Source organism: Glycine soja, chromosome 6, assembly GCF_004193775.1.
Source record: "Glycine soja cultivar W05 chromosome 6, ASM419377v2, whole genome shotgun sequence".
NCBI classification, from domain to species: Eukaryota; Viridiplantae; Streptophyta; class Magnoliopsida; order Fabales; family Fabaceae; genus Glycine; species Glycine soja.
The window spans coordinates 17,614,843-17,637,644 of record NC_041007.1 but is presented as its reverse complement, the minus strand read 5'-3'; the positions used below and the strand labels follow the sequence as shown (position 1 = coordinate 17,637,644).

General features: G+C 33.2%; 4 protein-coding genes across 5 annotated transcripts; 3 read left to right on the top strand and 1 right to left on the bottom strand.

Annotated features, from left to right (window-relative positions):
- The first annotated feature begins 4,131 nt into the window (after window positions 1–4,131).
- Window positions 4,132–5,010, top strand: LOC114415894 (pentatricopeptide repeat-containing protein At5g61400-like). Its single transcript, XM_028380753.1, has one exon. It carries the CDS (start codon window positions 4,132–4,134, stop codon window positions 5,008–5,010), a length of 879 nt encoding a protein of 292 aa, XP_028236554.1.
- A 5,944-nt stretch (window positions 5,011–10,954) lies between these two features.
- LOC114415893 (putative pentatricopeptide repeat-containing protein At1g74400) lies at window positions 10,955–12,301 on the top strand. Its single transcript, XM_028380752.1, has one exon. It carries the CDS (start codon window positions 10,955–10,957, stop codon window positions 12,299–12,301), a length of 1,347 nt encoding a protein of 448 aa, XP_028236553.1.
- Window positions 12,302–14,132: 1,831 nt separating this feature from the next.
- On the top strand, window positions 14,133–17,194 carry LOC114416567 (galactoside 2-alpha-L-fucosyltransferase-like). The gene is made up of 2 exons (XM_028381473.1): window positions 14,133–14,509; window positions 15,569–17,194. The coding sequence occupies exons 1-2, from the start codon at window positions 14,293–14,295 to the stop codon at window positions 17,011–17,013; spliced, it is 1,662 nt and encodes a 553-aa protein (XP_028237274.1). The 5' UTR covers window positions 14,133–14,292; the 3' UTR covers window positions 17,014–17,194.
- A 2,000-nt stretch (window positions 17,195–19,194) lies between these two features.
- On the bottom strand, window positions 19,195–21,776 carry LOC114416566 (peptidyl-prolyl cis-trans isomerase NIMA-interacting 4-like). 2 transcript variants are annotated; one of them, XM_028381471.1, is made up of 5 exons: window positions 21,675–21,776; window positions 20,375–20,544; window positions 20,157–20,266; window positions 19,598–19,740; window positions 19,195–19,489 (listed from the first exon to the last, which is right to left on the bottom strand). In XM_028381471.1, the coding sequence occupies exons 2-5, from the start codon at window positions 20,517–20,519 to the stop codon at window positions 19,447–19,449; spliced, it is 441 nt and encodes a 146-aa protein (XP_028237272.1). In that variant the 5' UTR covers window positions 20,520–20,544; window positions 21,675–21,776; the 3' UTR covers window positions 19,195–19,446. The 2 variants fall into 2 exon arrangements, with proteins under 2 accessions (XP_028237272.1, XP_028237273.1); XM_028381472.1 differs by having other exon boundaries at window positions 21,679–21,776.
- Between the last annotated feature and the right edge of the window lie 1,026 nt (window positions 21,777–22,802).

Sequence of the window (22,802 nt, the reverse complement as noted above, 5' to 3'; positions counted from 1 at the left end):
ACATTGTTGCTTGACTGCAATGACCAAAAGTAATAACCAAGATAAAGTTAAGAGACTTTGGTTGATCAAAATAGGGACTAAAAGTAGAAAATGCAAAAGTTTATAATAAAAAGATAATAAACCTTAATAAATTACATTTTTTTACAAAAATAATGTACCTTATTTATTGAAATGTATTTTTTTATGTTTTTCAATATAATATTATAAATTTGAGAATATATAATTTATATTTGGTAAAGATAATTGATAAGTTGACTAAAAGTTAAAAATTTAGTTGACAGTAAAAAAATATTGGATAAGGTAGTGTTGAAACCTTTCATCAAATAATAATGTGAGATGAAGTTGTTTAAAATGATGCTTTATAAACACTGTGTACAGACATTTTGGGGTCTAAGGCGAAAATGTTAAAAGGGTCTTTTTTTTACAAGAATTTTAAAGAGACTTAGTATATTATATAAAATATTAATTTTTATATTAATCTTCTAGCTTTTTTAGCTGCAAAATCATTTATCAGAGTTTTATAGTCAAACAATTCTAACATTTCACTTTCAATAGATAAAATAACTAACTTATTCAATCTATCTTGTAATATTGTTGATTTTAGATATGATTTAAGCAATTTTAATTTTGAAAAACTTCTTTCAGCAATAGCAACTGTTACAAGGATTGTCAATAAAATTTTATATGCAATGTAAACATTTGGAAAAAGAATCTAAAGTTTTAATATAACTCAAGGGTGCTACGCGATACGTGTTGCATTGCTGCGTACTGAGAGTCATGCCCGTGAAATGAATCGTTCCACCAATCCACCGAGATGGAGATGAAAGGTTCCGTACGCGGGACGCCGGGATGTATGCGGTTTATAGGCGTTCAGAATCTAGACGATGTCAAATCTAGAGAGGTTGAGCCGTGGATACAAAGTTTGATCAAAAGACAATAGGTTTCATTCAAGGGAAGGAGAATAATAGATTTTTTTTATGAACAGAAGATGAGGAGATGAAAAAAACGTGAAGAATGAAGTCTAGAGAGTGAGATACGTTACTTAGGGAATTGGGATGGGTTAAAGGAAAGTTAATAGGAATTTACTTTTTTGGGATAAATAAAATATTTTAAATGACATTATTTGTGATATTGGTTAATTTTTAAAAAGATAATATTGATTGACTAATTTTTAGGAAAGAGAGAGATTCTAAATTATTTTATTTTGATCAGAAAATTTGTTAATAATTAATAAAAAAAATTAGGGGCCTAAATTTTATTTTTTTTTTGCCTTAGGTTGATACCTAATTTGCTTTGCATCTTGTACGGTCCGGTAAATATCATACCTGAGCCTAGGTTGTTCTCGGCAACTACGGTCTCATTAAGGGTGTTCGTTGTATGGTCTACTATAAATGAAAATGGAGGTTAGGTGTTTAAGGTTTGTGAGAGCTTAGGTTTCTTTTTATAAAAGGAAAAGAGAGATGAGAGCTCAAAAGTTGATAGTGTTTAGCTTGTGAGGATGAAAATAATTGAAGTGAAGGGAAATGAATCAATTCTGAAAGGCGAAGGGTTTTTAGGAGAGAGAAATTTTTTTTGTTCCACTAACAAAACATGTTATTGCTATGCGAAACTTGCAAATCGTGCAACATTAATTGTAACGTGAACTTAGCAAACCATTAACTAAACACTAAATATAAATCATTGAAAGGTTACATTTTGCACTAAATATGCTCCACATAAAAGCACAAACATTGGACGCATGCAATGGATACAAATCTAGATCCTACATGCCTTGGATCGAAGACTTATGCATTGGACGTTGACACTTGCTTCGATGTTTTTAAATAAAGCTTGAAACATTCAATCCTTTATAAACTTCATACCAAGATTTTCTCGAATATGCGTAAGTTTATCTTAAGGAATGGATTTTGTAAAGATATTTGCAAGTTGTTTTTCAATACTAATAAACTAAACATAAATTTAAACGTGATATCTTATAAAGTGATGTTTAATCTCTATACATTCAACTCTAGAATGAAGCACATGATTCTTAAATAAATTAATGGCAATAGTATTATCACATAGTACACGTATTTTACTTTCATATTTATTGTAATTTTCTAGTTGATGCTTGATTCACAATAGTTGAGAATAACAAGTTGTTGCTGGATGCATGTTAGTGTTATCTATGTTGGATGCATGTTAGTGCTAGCTCTTTGTTTTGCAATTGTTCAGCTTGAATTTGTTGAACAATTACTTTGTATACTTTCTAATGTAAGTAACCTTGGGTAACTAATCTTGTCTTGTTTCTCACAATTTTACATGATTTGTCTAGCTTGTATATGTAGACCCATCCTTTTCCTATAACAAGCTTGTCTATGGACAAAGAAACTGGTTTCTAGACATCATTCCTTTGAAATCATTCTAGTTATTATTGCATAGCCTTGATATAGACTTCATCCCTCAAAGCTTCATCTATCATCTTTGGTTCCATTTATGAATGCAAAGCAATGTGAGCTTGTTTTTTGAATGTTGATTTGATTCTAACTTTATCACAAGGACTTCGTATAATTTGGTAATATAGATAATAGCTTTCAATTGCCAATTACTTTTGGTATCTAACTTCCATATCATATTTTAAGTGAAGAGGTTCATGAAGCATGTAAAATTATATACCAATTAAAAATAGATTAAATTACATGGATTCCTCCCTAAGATCTATTCTTATTACACTTTCTCAGGAGGTCAACTCAACTTACTCATAAAAATAATATGACGCTTGCCATATTTGTTTTCTTTGGTGATATACATTGCTATGAATTGAATTTATTAACTCCCACTGCATGTTATGTGTTATTAAAAAAATTGTTTAGTCTCTAAAAGTGTAATTTACTATTACTTTAGTTTCTAGAATTAACAAAAGAAAAAAACCCTAAAAAATTATAATTTATTTTTCATTTTAGTGTAAGCTTATACACAATGGAGATGATGTGAATTAATTAGTGTGAGATTGTTATAAATTAATTAATAACCTCAAGATCGAGCTTGGATTTATAGTTACGTTAAATACTTATTTTTTTTTTATCATTTATTATTTTTATCCGACTCGAGATTGTTTTTTGCAAAGAATACTTGGAATCCAGAAGAAGAAAAAAGGTGCAAACTTATACATGTTCAAATACCAAAATCACATTAAGTAGTTAAATCTAAGAGCTTAGATAGAACAAATTATAATTTCAGTTACACTAAAACACAACTTCAGAAATTATCATTTACTCCACGTTTTTATCATACAGATCCTCGGACCTCTTCTTCTGAAGCAACAAGAAAGTTGTCACATAACGAGTTGATGTGTGCCAAGATACTTGATGAGTATTATGCATTTGTGTTTGAGTTCTTCACTTCAGCTCCAGCGATTCATGCGTGCAATGTTGAAACTTGTTCGTCGAAAAGGCATCCCCATAATCAACATCGCTCTCAAGCAACCTTCCTCACCATTCTCCACATCAACTTCTGATGCAAACGCCATAATCCACATCCTCACGTCTTCCGACACCTTCGCCGAAGCCACGTTCCTCACCAAACAGCACCTCCAAAACTCGCGCAAACACCGCACACTCTGTTCTTCCATTTTCCAATCTCTCAACCGCGCCAAGCTCACGCCCCAAGCGTTCGACGTTCTCGTACTCGCTTTCTGCCAACTGGGTCTCGTCGAAGAAGCCCTCTGGGTTTTCAAAAACCATTCTTTTTTGCCCACGTTACAACCTAGCAACGCGCTTCTTCATGGCATCGTCAAGACCCAGATTTCGATTCCCTGTGGGAGGTGTATGGAGACATGATGTCGCGCGGGTTTTGTCCCACTGTCATCACCTACGGCATTTTGATGAACTGTTGCTGCGCCCAGGGTGATTTTAGCAATGCACGCAGGGTGTCCAATGAAATTCTTGAGAGAGGGATTGAACCCAATGTTGTGATTTACACTATTTTGATTCGTGTGTTTTGCAACGAGGGTCAAATGGGAGAAGCAGAGGACGTGTTTGGACGGATGAGGGAATCTGGGGTGGTGACACCTAATTTGTACACTTATAAGACCCTCATTATGGGTATAGCACGATGGGTGATGTGAAACGAGTTTTTTATTTGTATTGTGATATGCTAAAGCGTGGCTTGCACCCTGATGTTGTCACTTTTGCTACTTTGATAGATGTTCTACGCAAAATGGGGGATTTGAAGGCTGCGCGAAACTGTTTTGGTTATATGGCAGAGTTTGATGTTGTTCCTAATGCCCATGCTTATAATTCTTTGATTGATGGGTATTGTAAGGCAGGGAACTTGCCCGAAGCAATGCAATTGCGGGTGGAAATGGAAAGGTGTGGAATCTTCCCTGATGTTGTCACATACAATATACTCATCAAGGGTCTGTGTGGCTCGGGTAGATTGGAAGAAGCTACGAGTTTGATAGAGAAAATGGATGAAGTTGCGGTTCTTGCCAATTCTGCGACGTACAATGTGGTGATTGATGGATTCTATAAAACAGGTGACATGGAGAAGGCTATTGAGGCATGCTCCCAAACGACTGAAAGGAAAATTGAACCTAATGTTATCACGTTTTCGACATTGATTGATGGGTTTTGCCAGAAAGGTAACGTAAAAGCTGCAATGGGCTTGTACACAGAAATGGTAATCAAGGGTATTGTGCCTGATGTGGTAACTTACACGGCTTTGATTGATGGACACTGCAAGGTTGGGAAAACCAAAGAGGCTTTCAGGTTGCACAAGGAGATGCTGGATGCAGGACTAACGCCCAATGTGTTCACAGTTAGTTGTGTAATTGATGGCCTTTTGAAAGATGGAAAGACGAATGATGCAATCAAACTGTTCTTGGAGAAAACTGGAGCTGGTTGCCCTGGTGGTAAAATCGATAGCAGGTTTTGTTCTCTAAACAGTGTGATGTATGCCATTTTAATTCAAGGATTATGTAAAGATGGATGGATCTTTAAGGCCACTAAGTTTTTTGCGGAAATGAGATAGAATGGTTTCAAACCGGACATGGTTGTTTATGTTACCATGTTGTAGGCACATTTTCAGTCCAAGCATATGATTGATGTAATGATGCTGCATGCGGACATGGTGAAGATGGGTGTTATGCAAAATACTTGTATATATCATGTATTGTCTAGAGGTTATCGAGAGAATGGATATTTGAAATCAGCTCTTATGTGCTCTGAGCATTTAGAGGAATAAGGCATTCATTTTCCTGAATCTGGAGGGTGATGCAGGTTTCAGACTCCTTGACTGCAAGATATATTCCCAAAGGATTTTAGCAACTGATCTTCAGTTACTGAAATCATGAATGCCACTGGTCTGTAGTACATTACAGACGATGGCTTAAGTGATGTTCACTAAGTTATTCATTTCCACAAGTTGTGCTTATTTGGTATTTGAGCATTTGGTGGGGCATGAATGGATCTGTTTTGATCATGGCCTTAGCATTACTCCAAAACCATTGAGAAAGGCATTGTGACAAGAAGGAGACTTGCTTTCCACCTTTGATGGCTTGTGAAACGAGAAAGGCGAGTTAACATTGGATTTTATGGTTTTCTTCTCGTCAAAAGAGTAGCCATGGCAGAGGAGAACTGACATCTTTTTCACTAGAGTTATTGACACTGATTTTACTGCAAATTCTTTCTGATTTATTTTATAAAAATTACCTAGTGACTTTATTTTATAGTGAGCAGTTTATGAATAACAGAGTTCCAATTCAAGGACAACACTAGTTTTCTGCATGCATTCTTACAGCTACAAAAGTAATGATTTATTTTATGGATTTTTCTCTCTCAAATTAATGATACTCACGGTTACAGTTACAAAATATGCCACATTGTACAATGAATGCTAAAATATCTCAGAAAGTAAATTCATGAATCCTCCCAGAGACTTTGTTTTGCCAAGTTAAAGTGCTAAATAGTTACTAAATATTTGTTTTATAAGTAAAAATTTATAAAAATATGTTACTCATATTAATTCTGTTTTTATAAAATAAACTATTTATTTTAGAATCTATTATGTAAAATTAGATTTTCTATTTTTTTAAGATTTTGCTTCAATGGGTCAATGTAATTTGTTATGTTTGTCTTGATACCTGTAAGTTGGTTTCCAACTGTCAAATTTTTTAAACAATTTACTTTCTTTCTCTCTAAATTTTGTCTTTTCCTTCCTTATAAAAAAAATTATTTGAGAGCATAGGTGTTCAGAAGGTTCAAGGATCCTTTCGCTGCACACGATCGGAACCAATACGTTGTCGTATCTTTGGGAGAAGAGTGCAATCAGATTTTCCTACCAATACAATGTGGACATTTTTTCTCTAAGATAGCGTTTGCGCGCTTCAACCCAAGTTAATTAAAAATTTCTCCCTTAAATTATTCTCCTTTGTGCTTATTGTATGTTATATTACATTATTGATTCATGTTCTGTCATTTTGAAGTTACTTTGCTACTGTTGTTTTGTTATTTAGTTTAAGACTTTGCATTTTCTTCTCATTTATTTCTTTTATTTTATTTTAATTTTCTAACCGCCTTAGAGAGAAAAACTATTTTCTTCTTGTATAATCTTTTGTGCAGTAACATTCTATTTTATCAAAATGTCTGTAATGGATATGATTGAGTCCATTTATAGTAAGCATGGAAAATTAATGGATGAAAACACAATGTATTATGCTCCATTAAAAATATTTTTACTATATTATTTCATTTCCTTAAAATTTAAATTAGTGGGAGATTGTTGGAAAATATTTTCTTATAATTTAAAATTTAATAATATTTTCTTTATCAATTATGTTTTGTAAAGATAAAATGTTTTTAGAATTAGACTATCTGAAAAACTAAAAGCATCTCATTACTTCTATTTATATATTAATTTTAGGAAGTTATCTTTTACTTGGTCAAATTCCTTAGTGAGCTTACAAGTCTTTAAAATTAGAAAGTTTGTTGTTTGGTTTTTATTTTCTGTTGTTTAACGTTATTGCTGCAAGTATTTTGTTGTTACACGTTGGTGACTGATTACCTCTATATATCTAGCTCCTTGCTTAAAAAAAATAAACATGTGAAAATACAACACACAAAGCAATAAAATGAACAATTGAATGAAGCTTTATATTCTACATGTCATATTTTTTATTATGGTACCTTATAAAATTTTTGAAAAAACCCCTTATGAGTTATGGAGAAAAAGAGAACCAAATCTGAAATATCTTAAAGTGTAGGAGTGTCTAGCAAAGGTTAACATCCCTATTAATAAGAAAAGGAAAATTGGACCAAAAACTGTTGATTATGTTTTTGTTGGATATTCTTTGCATAGTACTGCTTATAGATTTTTGGTTGTTAATTCAAAAGTGTTCGAAATTTCTAATAATACTAATATAGAATCTAAAGATGCCATTTTTTTGAAAATGCTTTTCCTTTAGAAAAGTAAATTGTCTAAATCTGTTTGTGATACTTTTTGTTCTAATTTATCATCTTGTAGTAATGCTAATAAGGACATTGTGTTTGAACCTAGGAGGAGTAAAAGATCTAAAAAAGTTAAGGATTTTGGTTCTGAATTTTGCTTTTTTCTACTTGAAGATGATCCTAAAACTTATTGTGAGGCCATGAGGTCTATTGATGCACCTTTTTGGAAAGAAGCTATTAATGATGAATGAGTTCTCTAAAAATTAATAAAACTTGGTTTCTTACTGATCTTCCCCCTGATTGTAAAAGTATAGGTTGTAAGTGCGTTTTCCAAAAGAAATTAAGAACTGATGAACCTATAGAAAAATTTAAGGCAAGACTTGTTGTGATTGGTTGTAAACAAATAGAAGGTGTAGATTTCTTTGATACATATTCTCCTGTTTCTAAAGTTACTACCATCAGGGTTTTAATTGCACTTGCTTGTGTTTTTAATTTAGAAATTCATCAAATGGATGTAAAAACTGCCTTTTTAAATGGTGAATTAGAAGAATAAATTTATATGAACCAACCTGAAGGCTTTGTAGAACTGGGGAAGGAAAAGAAAGTTTGCAAACTTGTTAAATCTTTACATGGTTTGAAACAAGCTCTAAAGCAATGACACAAAATGTTTGATCAAGTTGTTCTTTTGTATGGCATTCACATCAATAATAGTGATAAATGTGTATATGTGAAACAATTTGATGATAGTGGATGTGTCATTTTATGTTTGTATGTGGATGACATATTGATATTTGATAGTAATATGCATTTTATAAATGATGTGAAATCTTTCTTGTCAAGCAATTTTGATATGAAGGACCTTGGTCCTCTAGATGTGATTTTGGGTATTACGCTTATAAAGAAAAATGATGACATGGTTTTAACCCAATCACACTATGTTGAAAAGCTATTGAAGAAGTTTAATTATTTTGATGTGAAACATCTACTCCTTATGTCTCATCCATTAAGTTAAAGAAAAATTTGAGTAAAGGAATTTCTTCACATAAATATTCTCAAATTATTGATTCTTTGTTGCATTTAACAAACTTCTCTAGGCCTGACATTGCATATGCAGTTGGTAGATTAGGAAGGTATACTAATAATATTGATCATTCTCATTGAATTGCATTAGAAAGAGTTTTTAGATACTTAAAAGGAACCATTAATTATGACATTTATTATACATGTTTTCCTATCGGAATTGAGGGGTTTAGTGATGCAAATTGGATTTCTGATTCTGATGAAACAAGATCGACAGGTGGTTATGTTTTTACTTTAGCTGATGGTGCAGTATCATGGAAATCTGCTAAACAAACTATTATTTCACGTTCTACCATAGAAGCAGAAATTATTGCTTTAGATAATACTACTAGTGAGGCTGAGTTTCTTAAAAATTTGTTATGTGATTTGCCATTGTTGAATAAGCCTATACATCCAATTCCAATGCATTGTGATAGTCAAGTTGTTATATCTAAAGTTACTAGCAAAAATTTTAATGAAAAAAAGACACTTAAGAGCGAGAGATGAGTCTATCAGAAATTTGATTTCTCATGGTGTCATTTCTCTTGACTTTGTCAGGTCAGAAAATAATATTGCGGATCCGCTTACAAAAGGGTTGACGCGCCAACAAGTACTTGAGTCGTCGCGGAGAATGAGACTAGAGCCCATTATTTAGTTACAATAATGGACACCCGTCTTTGTGTGTTTGGTGATCCCATGAACGAAGTTTAACGGGTAATATCGAAATTATTTGTTGACTAAAGTAAACCAAAATAAAATTTTATGGAGTTGTTCTGTTTCTCATTCCTATGACAAGGTGTATTATAAATTGTGTTAATATTAAGGTTGAGATATTTATATATGTGTATTTTTTGGTAAAAAAAACTCTTAATGAATCCGATGACAATTATTGTAGGGGTGGGGTCACAAACCACTCTTTGAGGATTCACCCAGTGAGTGTGGTGATGGGGCCGCCACTTTGAGATATGGACTGATTTCTAAGTGACACTCACGACACAAGATACATGCGCAAGGCCGTGTAACGTGCTACCACTGATTAGAACCTAAATGAACGCTAATATTATAAGGGTTATGTACTAAAGTCTGGTTAAAGAAGGTGTAGTTCAAGACAATTAAGTCACTACATTTTTCTTGGGTGAAAGTTCATAAACACTAGGTATAAGACTCAAACTTGGAAAATTCTTTATACTGAAATACAATAGCACTTGCTCTTTTTTTTTTTTTTACATTTCTATACAAATTATATTTTTAAAAAAATATTTTAAAATTTTAAATTATGTGGCGGAATGTTAGTAAATATTTGTTTTATAATTTAAAATTTATAAAAATATGTTACTCATATTAATTTTGTTTTTAAAAATAAACTATTTGTTTTAGAATATGTTACGTAAAATTAGATTTCCTATATTTTCTATGATTTTGCTTTAATGGGTCAATGCAATTTGTTACGTTGTTTTGATATATGTAAGTTGGTTTTCAACCGTGTGATTTTTTGTTGTTGCATAAGGGGTCTATGTCTATTTATATCTCTTTCCTCCTTTCTAGAAAACACACACAATAGAATAAACAATTTACTTTCTTTCTCTCTAGATTTTGTCTTTTCCTTTCTTATAAAAAAGATATTTTTGAGAGCAGAACATAGGTGTTCAAAAGGTTTGGGTATTCTTTCACTACACACGATCAGAACCAACACATTGTCGTATCTTGAGAGAGAAACACAATCAAATTTTTCTACCCGTGCAGTGGGAATGTTTTCTCTCTAAAAATACGTTTGCGCGCGCTTCAGTCCAGTCTAATTAAAAATTTCTCCCTTAAATTATTCTCCTTTGTAGTTTGTAGTTATTATATGTTACATTGCATTATTGATTCTGTCATTCTGAAGTTACTTTGCTATGTTATTTTGTTATTTAGTTTAAGACTTTACATTTTATTCTCTTTTATTTATTTTATTTTATTTTATTTTTCTAACAAATATTACTTTCTACAAAACTTTGAATCCCTTTCTATTTTTAGTAAAACATGGTGAGTCTTGTTGAAAGTGGTACTTGAGTGCTTAAAAAAAAAGTCATAAATGAGTCCTTAATTAATGTACAGTCTTTCTTATAATAGTTTTATTTGAAAGTTAAAAATCATTATTTGTGCATACGAAACGTAAAAAAGTAAATTCAATTATTTTTATGAGTTGATTTAATTTTAATAATTTGTTTTTCTTACTTTTAAGTCTTCAACAACATTCAAATAAGAAAGACGTGAATAAAGATGATTTGATTCGGTTGATTGAACAAAATATATGAATATTATAAATCTCTTGATATTATGTTAAATTCTTATAAATAAATAAATAAGAAACACATAAAAATAAGAGATTGCGGTTTGATTTTTCAATAACCTTACCCGAAGAGAAGTTCTAAAGGTTGTTGTGTTAATTATACACATAACATGGCAGAACAAAACTGTGACATTCATGAGTCATGACGCACTTGAAATTGAAATGGTTCAGCATTTTGCTTCGAAGGAGTGTGAACAAGTTGGTTCATCGCCCCATGTCCACGTGGCATCACAAAGCTGAGACCCCCATTAGCCTGAAACCACCAAAACCCAACCAAACCCTTAAGAACCACCTTGAATGTAACAGGCACGCCAAGGTGCTTCTACTCTTCAGATCCTTCTTAAGAAAAAAACCCACTCTCAACCTCATTGACAGTTTTTCTCTGCTGTATGCCCTCAAAGCCTGCAACCACAAACACCCCTCCACCCAAGGAAAACAACTTCATACCCTCATTATAAAACTTGGGTACCAGCCCATAGTTCAACTCCAGACAACCCTTTTGAAAACGTACGCGCAACGCAGCAACCTGCGTGATGCACACCAAGTGTTCGACGAAATACCTGCTAAGAATATTATATGCTGGACATCCTTGATTTCTGCCTATGTAGACAACCACAAGCCTGGGAGAGCTTTGCAACTTTTCAGAGAGATGCAGATGAACAATGTGGAACCTGATCAGGTCACTGTGACTGTTGCTCTCTCTGCCTGTGCTGAGACCGGGGCACTCAAAATGGGTGAATGGATCCATGGTTTTGTGCGGCGGAAACAAGTGATGAACAGAGATTTGTGTTTGGATAATGCTCTTATAAACATGTATGCTAAATGTGGGGATGTTGTGAGAGCCAGGAAGGTGTTTGATGGCATGAGAAACAAGGATGTCACAACTTGGACTTCCATGATTGTGGGGCATGCGGTACATGGGCAAGCACGCGAGGCTCTTCAACTTTTCTTGGAAATGAGCGCAAGGAGGGACAAGGATGATTGTGTCATGACCCCAAATGATGTAACGTTCATCGGAGTTTTAATGGCTTGCAGCCATGCAGGGTTGGTTGAGGAAGGGAAGTTGCATTTTAGAAGTATGAGTGAAGTTTATGGTATTCAGCCCAGAGAGGCTCACTTTGGCTGCATGGTGGATCTCTTATGCAGAGGAGGGCATCTGAGAGATGCCTATGACTTCATTATCGAGATGCTGGTGCCACCAAATGCGGTTGTCTGGCGAACCTTGTTGGGGGCTTGCAGTGTTCATGGTGAATTAGAACTAGCTGCAGAAGTGAGGCAAAAGCTACTCAAGCTGGACCCTGGCTATGTGGGTGACAGTGTTGCTATGTCTAATATTTATGCAAATAAAGGCATGTGGAATAACAAGATAGTTGTTAGGAATCAGATAAAACATTCAAGGGCTCCTGGCTGTAGCTCAATTGAAGTGGGAAGTGGGGCTGGTGAATTTGTTACCTCAGATGATGATCATCCTTTAATGACAGATGTGTGATGTTCTAGAGCATTTGAGCTGAAGCAACAAAACTTATGGTTACTTATTAAGCACCCATGAAAGGTAGCTTAAATATGCAAGCAAATTCAGCAAAGCTGTTTGTTTAGTTTGTTTTCTTTTCGGCTCCCAGCTCAATCCATCCTTAGTTGTAGGTGAAAACTGAAAAAAAAGCAACTCAGAGACATTCCAACAACAAAATGTTACTAACTTGTATCTCACAAACGTATCCAATTCAACTGTGAAGTTAGGTTTAGTATATGGGTAAAAATGAGAGTTAAGAATTCAAGGATGAGTTTTGTCGGTGAAATTTTAATTGACCACCGATCCATGAGTGTTTTGACCATTTTATGTTTGTGGCAATATAGCGTTGTTGTTAGAGGTTAGACCAAAGTGTGTGGGTGCACTATAGAAAATTCTTGATGTTGAAGCAAGGAAATTTTCTTATTTTGTACTGTTGAATGTGTATACTTCAATTATAATATTAAAAATAAGACAATACTGTATGCATAGTTATAAAGAGTAAACACATAAAAAAAAGTTATAAAGAGTAAGATTTCTCTTACTTTGAAAGCATTTCATAATGTTTAGTAGGCGTGACCAACTTTCACAAAAAAAAAAGGCTTGAACAAAACAAGTTCTTGTATGAAGTATTTATTTGCACATGGTTATCTTTATTTCTTTGTGGATTATTAAATAGGTAACTTCTATGATGAAATTAGCAAGACAACGTGGGTGTTTGATTAGCTTATTTTGCATTATCATAACCAAAGTTTTACTATTAATGTGTGTCCATTCAAGTAGAGTTGTCCGATAAAATGTATTAGTTTAAGTGTTCAAACCAATAAAAAAATATTTTTTAACAGATAAAAGTGTTGGATATGAGTTGAAGAGTATTGATGTTAGAAATGTGTTCGATACTACTACACTTCAAATAAAAGAGATATTCATACTTTATATTTAACTTAATCAAAAGATCTTTATTAATTTATACGCTTAGCCAACACGTTAAATTATTAATTTGTACAATATTTGTGAATTACTGCTAATAATAATAATATTAATATTAATTTATCAATAATATTATTAATAGAAAAAAAGTTATGTACTGACAATAAAATTTTTTATATAATCATTCATTCAATTATAATTTATCATATATAATAAATTTGTTAATTTTTAAAATTATTATTTTAAAGTAATTTAAATGGTAATTTGTGATTGAATGAGTGTGTAAAATTGTTTTATTTAATAATGGTAAACATATTGTTATTTTGATTTCCAGTAAAGGTATATAATACTTTCATTTATATATTGAAGAAACTCATTAGCCTAGGGTTGGTGATGGAGTTTAGAGGTTTGTATTTCCAATCTTATCTTATATTTAACATTTTCACAATTTTTTCTCCTATTTTGACACATGGTAGGACCAAAATATATTTAATCCAAAAATCAATTCATATAGTTAAGTTAACTGAAAAAATTAAATAAATAAATTGAAACTTAAAAACTAAATTTAGAGAATTAAAAGTATAATTTTAATTTATGTAAAAACAAGAAGATTTTTTTAGATATTGTTAATATCATTTTTTTACAATATTAACTGATAAAAAATCATATTAAAAATATTTTTTAAACTTATTCAGCCATTAATAAGTGAAATATATTGTAACAACTTATTACACTCCCACTATGGTTATAAAAAAAATTACACTCTAACTGTGTTCTGATTAAATTATAAAATGAACTTAGAATATAAATTTTCGGTAAATAAATTAATCTACAAGTTAGCAAACAAAAATATTTAAACTACCAATCATGGCAGAATAATTTTTCAGAGAATAACAACAGTGAAGGGTTGAGTCAAAATTTGTGACATGATGAGTGGTGTTATAGTTATAGAAGGGATCTCCAACTCCAGAGTGGTGTAATTGTAACACACCACACGACAGCACCGTGTTTGGAAGAAGAAGAAGCACACCGACACAGTGCACATGAAGAGGCACTGGCGTAACAGGAGCCACGACGACGATGGCCTCCCAGATTCGGATTCCGACACGCGCTCCAGCCGGAGATTCCCTCTCACGCGCCTCATGGCACTCTTTTTCTTCTCCATCTTCCTCTTCTCCCTCACCTTCCTTCTCCCACACCCTCCCATCCAATCAGCTTCCACAGCAAAGACTCTGCTCCAACTCAAACAAACTCAACAAGGTTCTTTTTCTTCTTTAATTGTTTATGATTTGGTCTTGATGTCTTTTTTTAAACTTGGTAGACACTTTATGAAGCTTAGATCTTCCAATTTATGTCTCATTTGTTTGCATTTTTGTGTAATGTAGTGTAGTGTAACGTAAGGTAATGTAACGTCTGTGAATGTGTGACTGCTATGTTGGATTTGTTGCTGATGATTCACAAGATGAAGATCGATGTTGACTTTTTTTTTGTTTGTTGCAAGTGGTTTTATACTTGTCTTGCTGATATCAAGCGGGTTTAGTTTAGTTAATTGAATAGGATGTGTAAGTGTTGTATATCCCTCGGTATCGTGTTCGATACCTACAAATCAAAATACTTGTCTTGTTGCTGTGCTCTCTTATTTATATGCATTTTTCGTTTTTTTAGTTTTGTTTCATAGAATGTATGCATTGCATAAGTCAATGAATGTTTGGAGATCTCATGTTCACTAATGATGAATTGATGATATGAACAAAATAGTATATATAAGTGAATGACAAGAATCATCTCATCAATTATCTTTTGGGTTTGAGTTAGGTCTAGATCTAAAATTTGACAGTACAGTACATCCTAGTGGTTGTTGTTATTGGATCTATCTGGTCATCGGACTACCTGTACAGTTGCAAACTCATGCTCAAGATATTCCATTGTTAGTGTGAAGGGGTGTTATAGATCTCATATTGACTAATGATATGACCGAGATAATATATATAAGTGGGAGCAACTCTCACTGCATGAACTAGCTTTTGAGTTTGTTAGGCCCAAACTCCAAATTCTAAGAATGAACATGATGAAGGAGATTAAGTGCATATATTTTTTTTGTTGAAAATTAATAAAATGATTTTTCCTGATAGTTTGGTTTTTAGCTGAGTTCAATAGCGCTGTGTAATTCATGTACCTGACTTCACCTATTGGGATGACTTTTGTTGTTGTTGTGAACTGATTTCCCATTCCCAGTTTTTTTAGATGTTTGATTTTCTGCTTCTGTACATGAATGAATATTGTGGTTTGATAATGGAATTCATCTTTTGTGATTTGCAGGTGACGTTTCTGATTCTGTTGAGTTGCAAAAAGATAAACTACTTGGTGGCCTTTTAGCAGATGGATTTGATGAACAATCTTGTCTCAGCAGGTATCATTCGGCCACATATAGCAAAGGACTATCGGGAAATCCTTCATCTTACCTCATTTCTAGATTGAGAAAATATGAAGCTCTCCACAAAAAATGTGGACCTTACACTGAATCCTATAACAAAACGGTGAAAGATCTCAGGTCAGGACATGTAAGTGAGTCCCCAGAATGTAAATATGTGGTATGGATTTCATATAGTGGGTTAGGGAATAGGATATTGACCTTAGCTTCTGTGTTTCTATACGCTCTCCTCACGGATCGTGTTCTATTGGTTGATCCTGGAGTTGACATGGGGGATCTTTTTTGCGAACCGTTTCCACATGTTTCCTGGCTTCTCCCTCCTAATTTCCCTCTCAACAGTCAATTTCCCAATTTTGGTCAGAAATCTGATCAGTGTTATGGGCAAATGCTAAAAAATAAATCAACCACAAACTCCATGGTACCCTCTTTTGTCTACCTTCATCTAGCACATGACTATGATGATCAGGACAAACTTTTCTTCTGTGATGAAGACCAAGCTTTTCTTCAGAAAGTTCCATGGTTAGTGGTAAGGACAGATAACTATTTTGTCCCATCTCTATTCTTGATGCCATCTTTTGAGAAGCAACTAAGTGATCTCTTCCCAAACAAGGAAACAGTTTTTCATTTCTTGGGTAGATATCTGTTCCACCCCACCAACAAAGTATGGGGACTTGTTAGCAGATATTATCAAGCTTATTTAGCTAAGGTTGATGAAAGAGTAGGCATCCAGATAAGAGTTTTTGACACTGGAACTGGTCCATTTCAACATGTGTTGGATCAGATCTTAGCTTGCACTTTGAAGGAGAATCTTTTGCCTGATGTTAACCGAAAGGGGGATATTGTCAATTCATTGGCAAAGCCGAAGTCAAAAGCTGTGCTGATGACTTCCTTGAGCTCTGGTTATTTTGACATGGTGAGAGACATGTTTTTGGAACATCCTACTGTGACAGGAGAAGTTGTTGGCATTTACCAGCCAAGCCATGAAGGGCATCAACAAACAGAGAAGAAGATGCACAACCAAAAAGCTTGGGCCGAAATGTACCTCTTGAGCTTGACCGACATGTTGGTCACGAGCTCATGGTCTACTTTCGGCTACGTAGCTCAGGGGCTTGGAGGGTTGAAACCGTGGATACTGTACAAGCCCGAGAATGGAACAGCTCCTGATCCTCCTTGTCAACGTGCCATGTCGATGGAGCCGTGCTTCCATGCTCCTCCCTTCTATGATTGCAAAGCTAAGAGAGGAACTGATACTGGTGCACTTGTTCCACATGTAAGGCACTGTGAGGATATGAGCTGGGGTCTTAAGCTTGTAGACAGTAATAGTTGGCAATAAGTAGCTATGGTCATGAATGCTGTCATGACTGTCAAAACTAGCTTACAAGTTTTGCAAATTTTGTTGTACGATAGAATTGTTATTGATTTTAAATTTATATGATTTCATACAGAAACCACAAAACAAAAAACTCTCTCTGTCATCACTATTTTACGGTTATTGAGTGCATGATATATTAGCATCTATGGGAATGACTACAATAACAGGTAGCATGTGAGCGACTTCTGTATTTAAACGCACTTGCATAAGATATTAGTTAAAATCAATGTTGTCGGACCGGTCATCGAACTAGTTAATAGTCAATGGTTCAACTGGAGTCGAACCGATTTTAAAAAAATATATTTTTTAATATTTTAATATAATATCTTATTAATGTTGAACAAAAAATAACATAATATCCATAAATTGATAATACTAAAAATAAAATTTACTTAAAAGTGTTATAAGTTATAATTTTTTTAAACAAAAATGAAGTGGTTTTGAAAGTTTTTTTTTTAAAAAAAAAGAGTTTTAAGCCAAATCGGTTAATTTACTGGGTTTACCCAGTTTTTGGTTGATTCAATGGTTTTAAACTGATTTAAGAATTTACCAAGTTTTAAAAAGCATTCGATCATACACATGATTTGTTCCTGGTCAAATTGGCTGATTCGGTTTGGCTTTCAAAACTCTTAAGTTAGAATACCAGAGAGGTACAAAGGACACAAACATCATACTTACCGTTGATGTTATACTCTGACTTCAGCAATGAGAATTTCATGTTCCAACACACACCGATCGTTTTCACTTTTACAGGAGGCTCCAGAGTAAATTAAAGTTGAGAAATGTTTCAGGAGTTTTTCCAAACAATCTCCATTTAGATTTGACAAATGTTATTTGTACAATTCATACAGTAGTTTGTACAATTTTGTATGCGTCTATACCTCTCTTACATTTATTACATGTCATAATGATGAAGAGTAACAAAGACACAAAAATTAATATTATATAATTTGTTATAAATATATTGCATCTCTTTAGATTTTGTAAAAAGAGTTACTGCATTTAATGAGTCTTAACGACTTCTGTTGCTTAGTAAGTTGTCCAAAATTTGAATCTTACCCGTATAAAATAAATTATATTAGAAAAAAATATTTATTTTTAATGGCATCTAATTCCACTTATTCAAATGACATGTTGGTTTACAAATAATGTTGATAAGACGAAAAAGTACAAAATTAATGTATTTGGATAAAACAATTGAATTGCAAGGTTAACAATAAGCAATCATATAAAACTAACTAATAAATTTGACGGTGGATACGTTAACACGCACAAAAGTTATCATGAGCACAATTTTTCAAAAAAAAAAAAAAAAAACAGAACCCATTTATTTATTGTTTTTATAAAAGCATTTAAAATTAATTTGGTTCGTATATGCAGAGAGAGAATTGAATCTACTTACTCTATTTAACAATGTTTTTAGAATGAATTTGAAATAAAATTAATTTGACAAAGTATAAACTTTTTAATTTTTTTGTTACTATAAACTTTTTAAATTATATTAATCAAGTTTGTACACTTCATATATTTAGCAAAAACTTTTAGTTTAAATCAAATATTTTTGGTTTAATTAATAATTGGTCTCTATACATAAGTCCAACTTTTCGTTTTGATCCTTATACCTAAAAACTCTATTTTAATCCCCACACGAACCTTTTTTTTTTATTATTCTATTTATATTCTAGTCCCTATTAGTTTCCTGGCAGAGCAAATTCGCCACAAAATAGAGACATAAGGACTAAAACATACTTTAGGTTAAAAAAAAATGGCATAATTTTACATAAATCTTTCTCAAAGGTAAGATTATCTTAGGCATAATTATTGACCATGTTTTTACACCAACAAATTCATCTTTGAGAAATATTACAAGAAAGATAAGGACTACGATTATTGTATTTTTAATCTTTATATTTTCGGTAAAACGTGATCAAGGTCCGTGTACTTTTTTCATGTGGACTTTGATTCCCAAAGGTTCAACATGATGAATTCTTAAAAAAGAATTAGATCCACATGACTTTTTTTTTCCTTTTTAAGTATGATGACGAAATTCATTGGCATGAAAGAATAAGAACCTTGATCACGTTTGACCAAAAGTATAAAAACTAAAAACACATTTTTGTCAAAAAAAATTACTCATAAACCTTTCGTAAAAGATAAATTTGGGGTTCCACTTGGATAGGACCAAAGCAGTAATACACCTCACATATGTAGTCAAACCATCCACATTCACATTTGAATTGTCTTAAGTATTAGAAAGCAAGATCAGTACACATACTAGAAACTGCAGGTTTACATTCCCAACCACAATCACAAAAGGAAAGGGAGCAGATAATTTTAATCAGACAGTTAAGCACTCTGATGCCATTGAAATTCGGTTTTGTTCTTATTCGGGGATCAGTTCTTTCTTCCTTCACTTAAGATAATATGGTAGCCATGCCTGCATCATCATCATCCAAACAAACATTAGCAGGTCTGCCTAAATGAAGAAGAGAAGGGGCACAGGTGCTAATCAGGAAAATAAAAGTTAAGAGTACAAGAGAAATACGTCGATTTGAAAGGAGCACTAGTAGCTCCAACAGGTGTGTTGAAGGCAACTTCCTGAAATGGCCCAGCCATCTTTCCTCGGGGAAACCATCCAAGGTCTCCACCCTTCTTTCCTGATGGACATTCTGAATACTCTTGTGCTACCTGTGAAGTCAGTGAAATACTATTGATAATAACCAATTGGACAAAATATTTTGTCTCTAGGTTAATTTCAAGTGAACAGATTCTTATTTATCCTTTTCAATGAATTGCCATTCATGATTCATCAAACTTAACTGACATCTCTAACAACAGGTGGTCAGGGACAGAAAACAATTCTGATATTTAACTCAAAATTAGATTCTCAGCCCTACTCGCATAGAAACCAAATAAGGATTTTAAAAAAGAAACAAGAATAAAAATCATTGTATGACCACCAAAAGAAAAGGGTCTTGCTAACCAGTGCCCTAAAAAAGAGAAAGTTTTTAGTATAAATCATAGGGGAAAGCATTGTTACACATCCCAATAAAAAAACTTTCTACCTGTACTTCCTTACCCAGGCATTTGCCAAAGAAAAATACCTTTGCAAACTCAGCTGGTGGGACCTTGTCTCCATTGCCAAGCCAACCATCCTGCAGCTTCTTGTAGGCTTCATTGATCTTACCTTGTTTCTCACATAGGATATGCCTAGCTGAAAGGAATAAAAAGCCATAAAAGATGTCAATGTCATTCTAAGACAAACTATGAAAAGAACTAATCATGGTTACAATGGTATCCGTGGATGGGGAAATTTTTTTACCTTTGACATAGGTGCAAGTACCAAGCCCATCTCCACCTTTCCCACCTTTTCCTTTTCCCTTAGAAGCATTCTCATCACTTCCACTTGCAGCCTGTTTCCCCTTTCCCTTGCCTCCGGACTCCTTTGGCTTTGAGTCTTTTCCCATGTTTATCACAACTTAATGAAATCCACTGAATAAGCAAATCAAACATTTATACCAGTAAGACTCAAATAACAATGGATACTAATTATCATAAACAGATTAACACAAGGATAATACAAGTAAATAGGGTGCAGTATTGTGTATAACACTAGAAATTCGAACAGAATTATAGACTGTATCATATGCGCATTGGATTTTTCTTTTAAAATCAAAATAAATAAAATATTACGAGAAAGTGGAGAAGTTTAAAAGGGGATAAGAAGTTCCAACTATAGCATCCACAAAAGAACAAATGAAACAAAGAACAGTAAAGAAGCACATGAAAACAAGCTACCGCTACTCTCAGCCTCCCAATATCAAAAAGAAAGAAGAAAAATCATCTTCTCCACCAACATTGAAAGCCTAGGAAAAACTCTAATCTATCTCACAAAGATGAAGGGGGGTAGAAGCTTCTGAGTATAGACACTAGCATTGACCGGCATCCATAATCCATAAAGGCCATAACAAAACCAAACAAAATGAGCACATAGCCACACAAATTTCCTATCTCTTCTCATATACAGAAATCAATTCGAGAGCTCGAGATAAATCCATTGCTCCTTACGGGCTTAACATAAATAAATCTTACTATGTGTTTATATCTATCAAACTAACATACAAATACACAGGTAACACACTAAGACTATGCTTGGCAGAAGCAGACACAGCAATCAAAACTTCACACCCTTCCCAATTTCAGTTAAAATCGTTTAATCAAGGTTGGCCAAATGTTACAGCTGAAACAAACAAAAATAAATATAAAAACATACCAGAACATTATCATAACATAACGGCTAATTCAACTAAGACAAAATCCCCGAGAATAAAGAGTTCTTGTGAATGAAACTATTAATACATAAAAAAAAGGAAAAAGAAAAGTAATCCCAACCAAATCATGAGATAAGCCATGCGATTAAATCAAGGGCAATACGGAAATGGGAATTGAAAATTGATGTTGGGTTTCTTAGAAAGTGTTACGGCACAGAGGGAGAAGCACACAGCATAATCGATTGAAAATAAACTCAAATTAAGAGAAAGTGATGAATTGGAACAAGCAAGTATATAAATAATAATAAAAAAACGGAGGCTTTTGAACTCTAAGCAGAAATGAATACATACACACCCAAGTCGTAGACTGAGAATTTGTGAAGCGCAATGCCGATGAAGGATGAAGACGAATCACCCCAGTGGCAGCAAGTGGAGAAATAAGAAGAATCTCATTCCATTTCACCATTTTGGGTCTTAACGTATTGTCGGGCTTTGCTAGGCGCACCCGACTCGTGCACCCAGCTTTAAAACAAAATTTCCAAAATGCCCTTAAGTATTTTTTATTTTTACGAATTATATAATATGTATACCACACACGGATTATGCGATCCGTATGAGTCATGCAGATTAACTCATACGGATTACGTAATTCGTATGAGTTAATTTGCATGACTCATACGAATTACATAATTTGTATGAGTTAACTCTAATCCGTAAGTATTTTTTAAAAAAAATTCAAAAATATTTTTTTTCATTTTATTAATAAATTAATTTTTTTAATAGTAAATATTTTTTTATTTATAAAAAATATATGGATTAAATAATTCGTATGATTTATATCAAAATTAATTGTCATAAAATTTATTATTTAAATTTACATGTGCATTAAATATACATTAGAAATTTTAGTGTTATATATAATAACATTATTTATTTTATAATATAATTGATCTATTAGCTCAATTGGTTAGATTGTCATGCTAATAACCTGTATGATTTTTTTTTTTAAAAAAAAAACACTTACGGATCAACTGATTCGTATCTCTTTTATGAAAGGGCAAAATGAAAAAATCACAAAATTGTTGGGTTTACTAGCAATTTTGCTGGATGTACATAGCAATGCCCCGTATTGCCTTGGGCAAAAGAAGCATTGGGCCAATTAACAAAACTTTCAACCTTGGCCCAAGTTGAAAACACATGCATTTGTTTATAATTAGTTTAATTTGATTTTGGATACACTACATTCAACCAATTAAAATTTGAGTCTATTTTTTCATGGGGTTTTATATCCTGCACCTCCTTAATCGCATCCTGCATCTCCCATTTTTTTAAAAGTCCCAACCTACCCCTTCAATATCTTCTTCCCCTTCTTCATCTTCTTTCTCCCGCAGCAGTTGTGCACCCTTCCACTTGTTCTTCTTTTCTTCCCGTAGTGCACATTGCTTCCTAGTTCTTCTCTTCTTCTCCATCTCTCCGCAC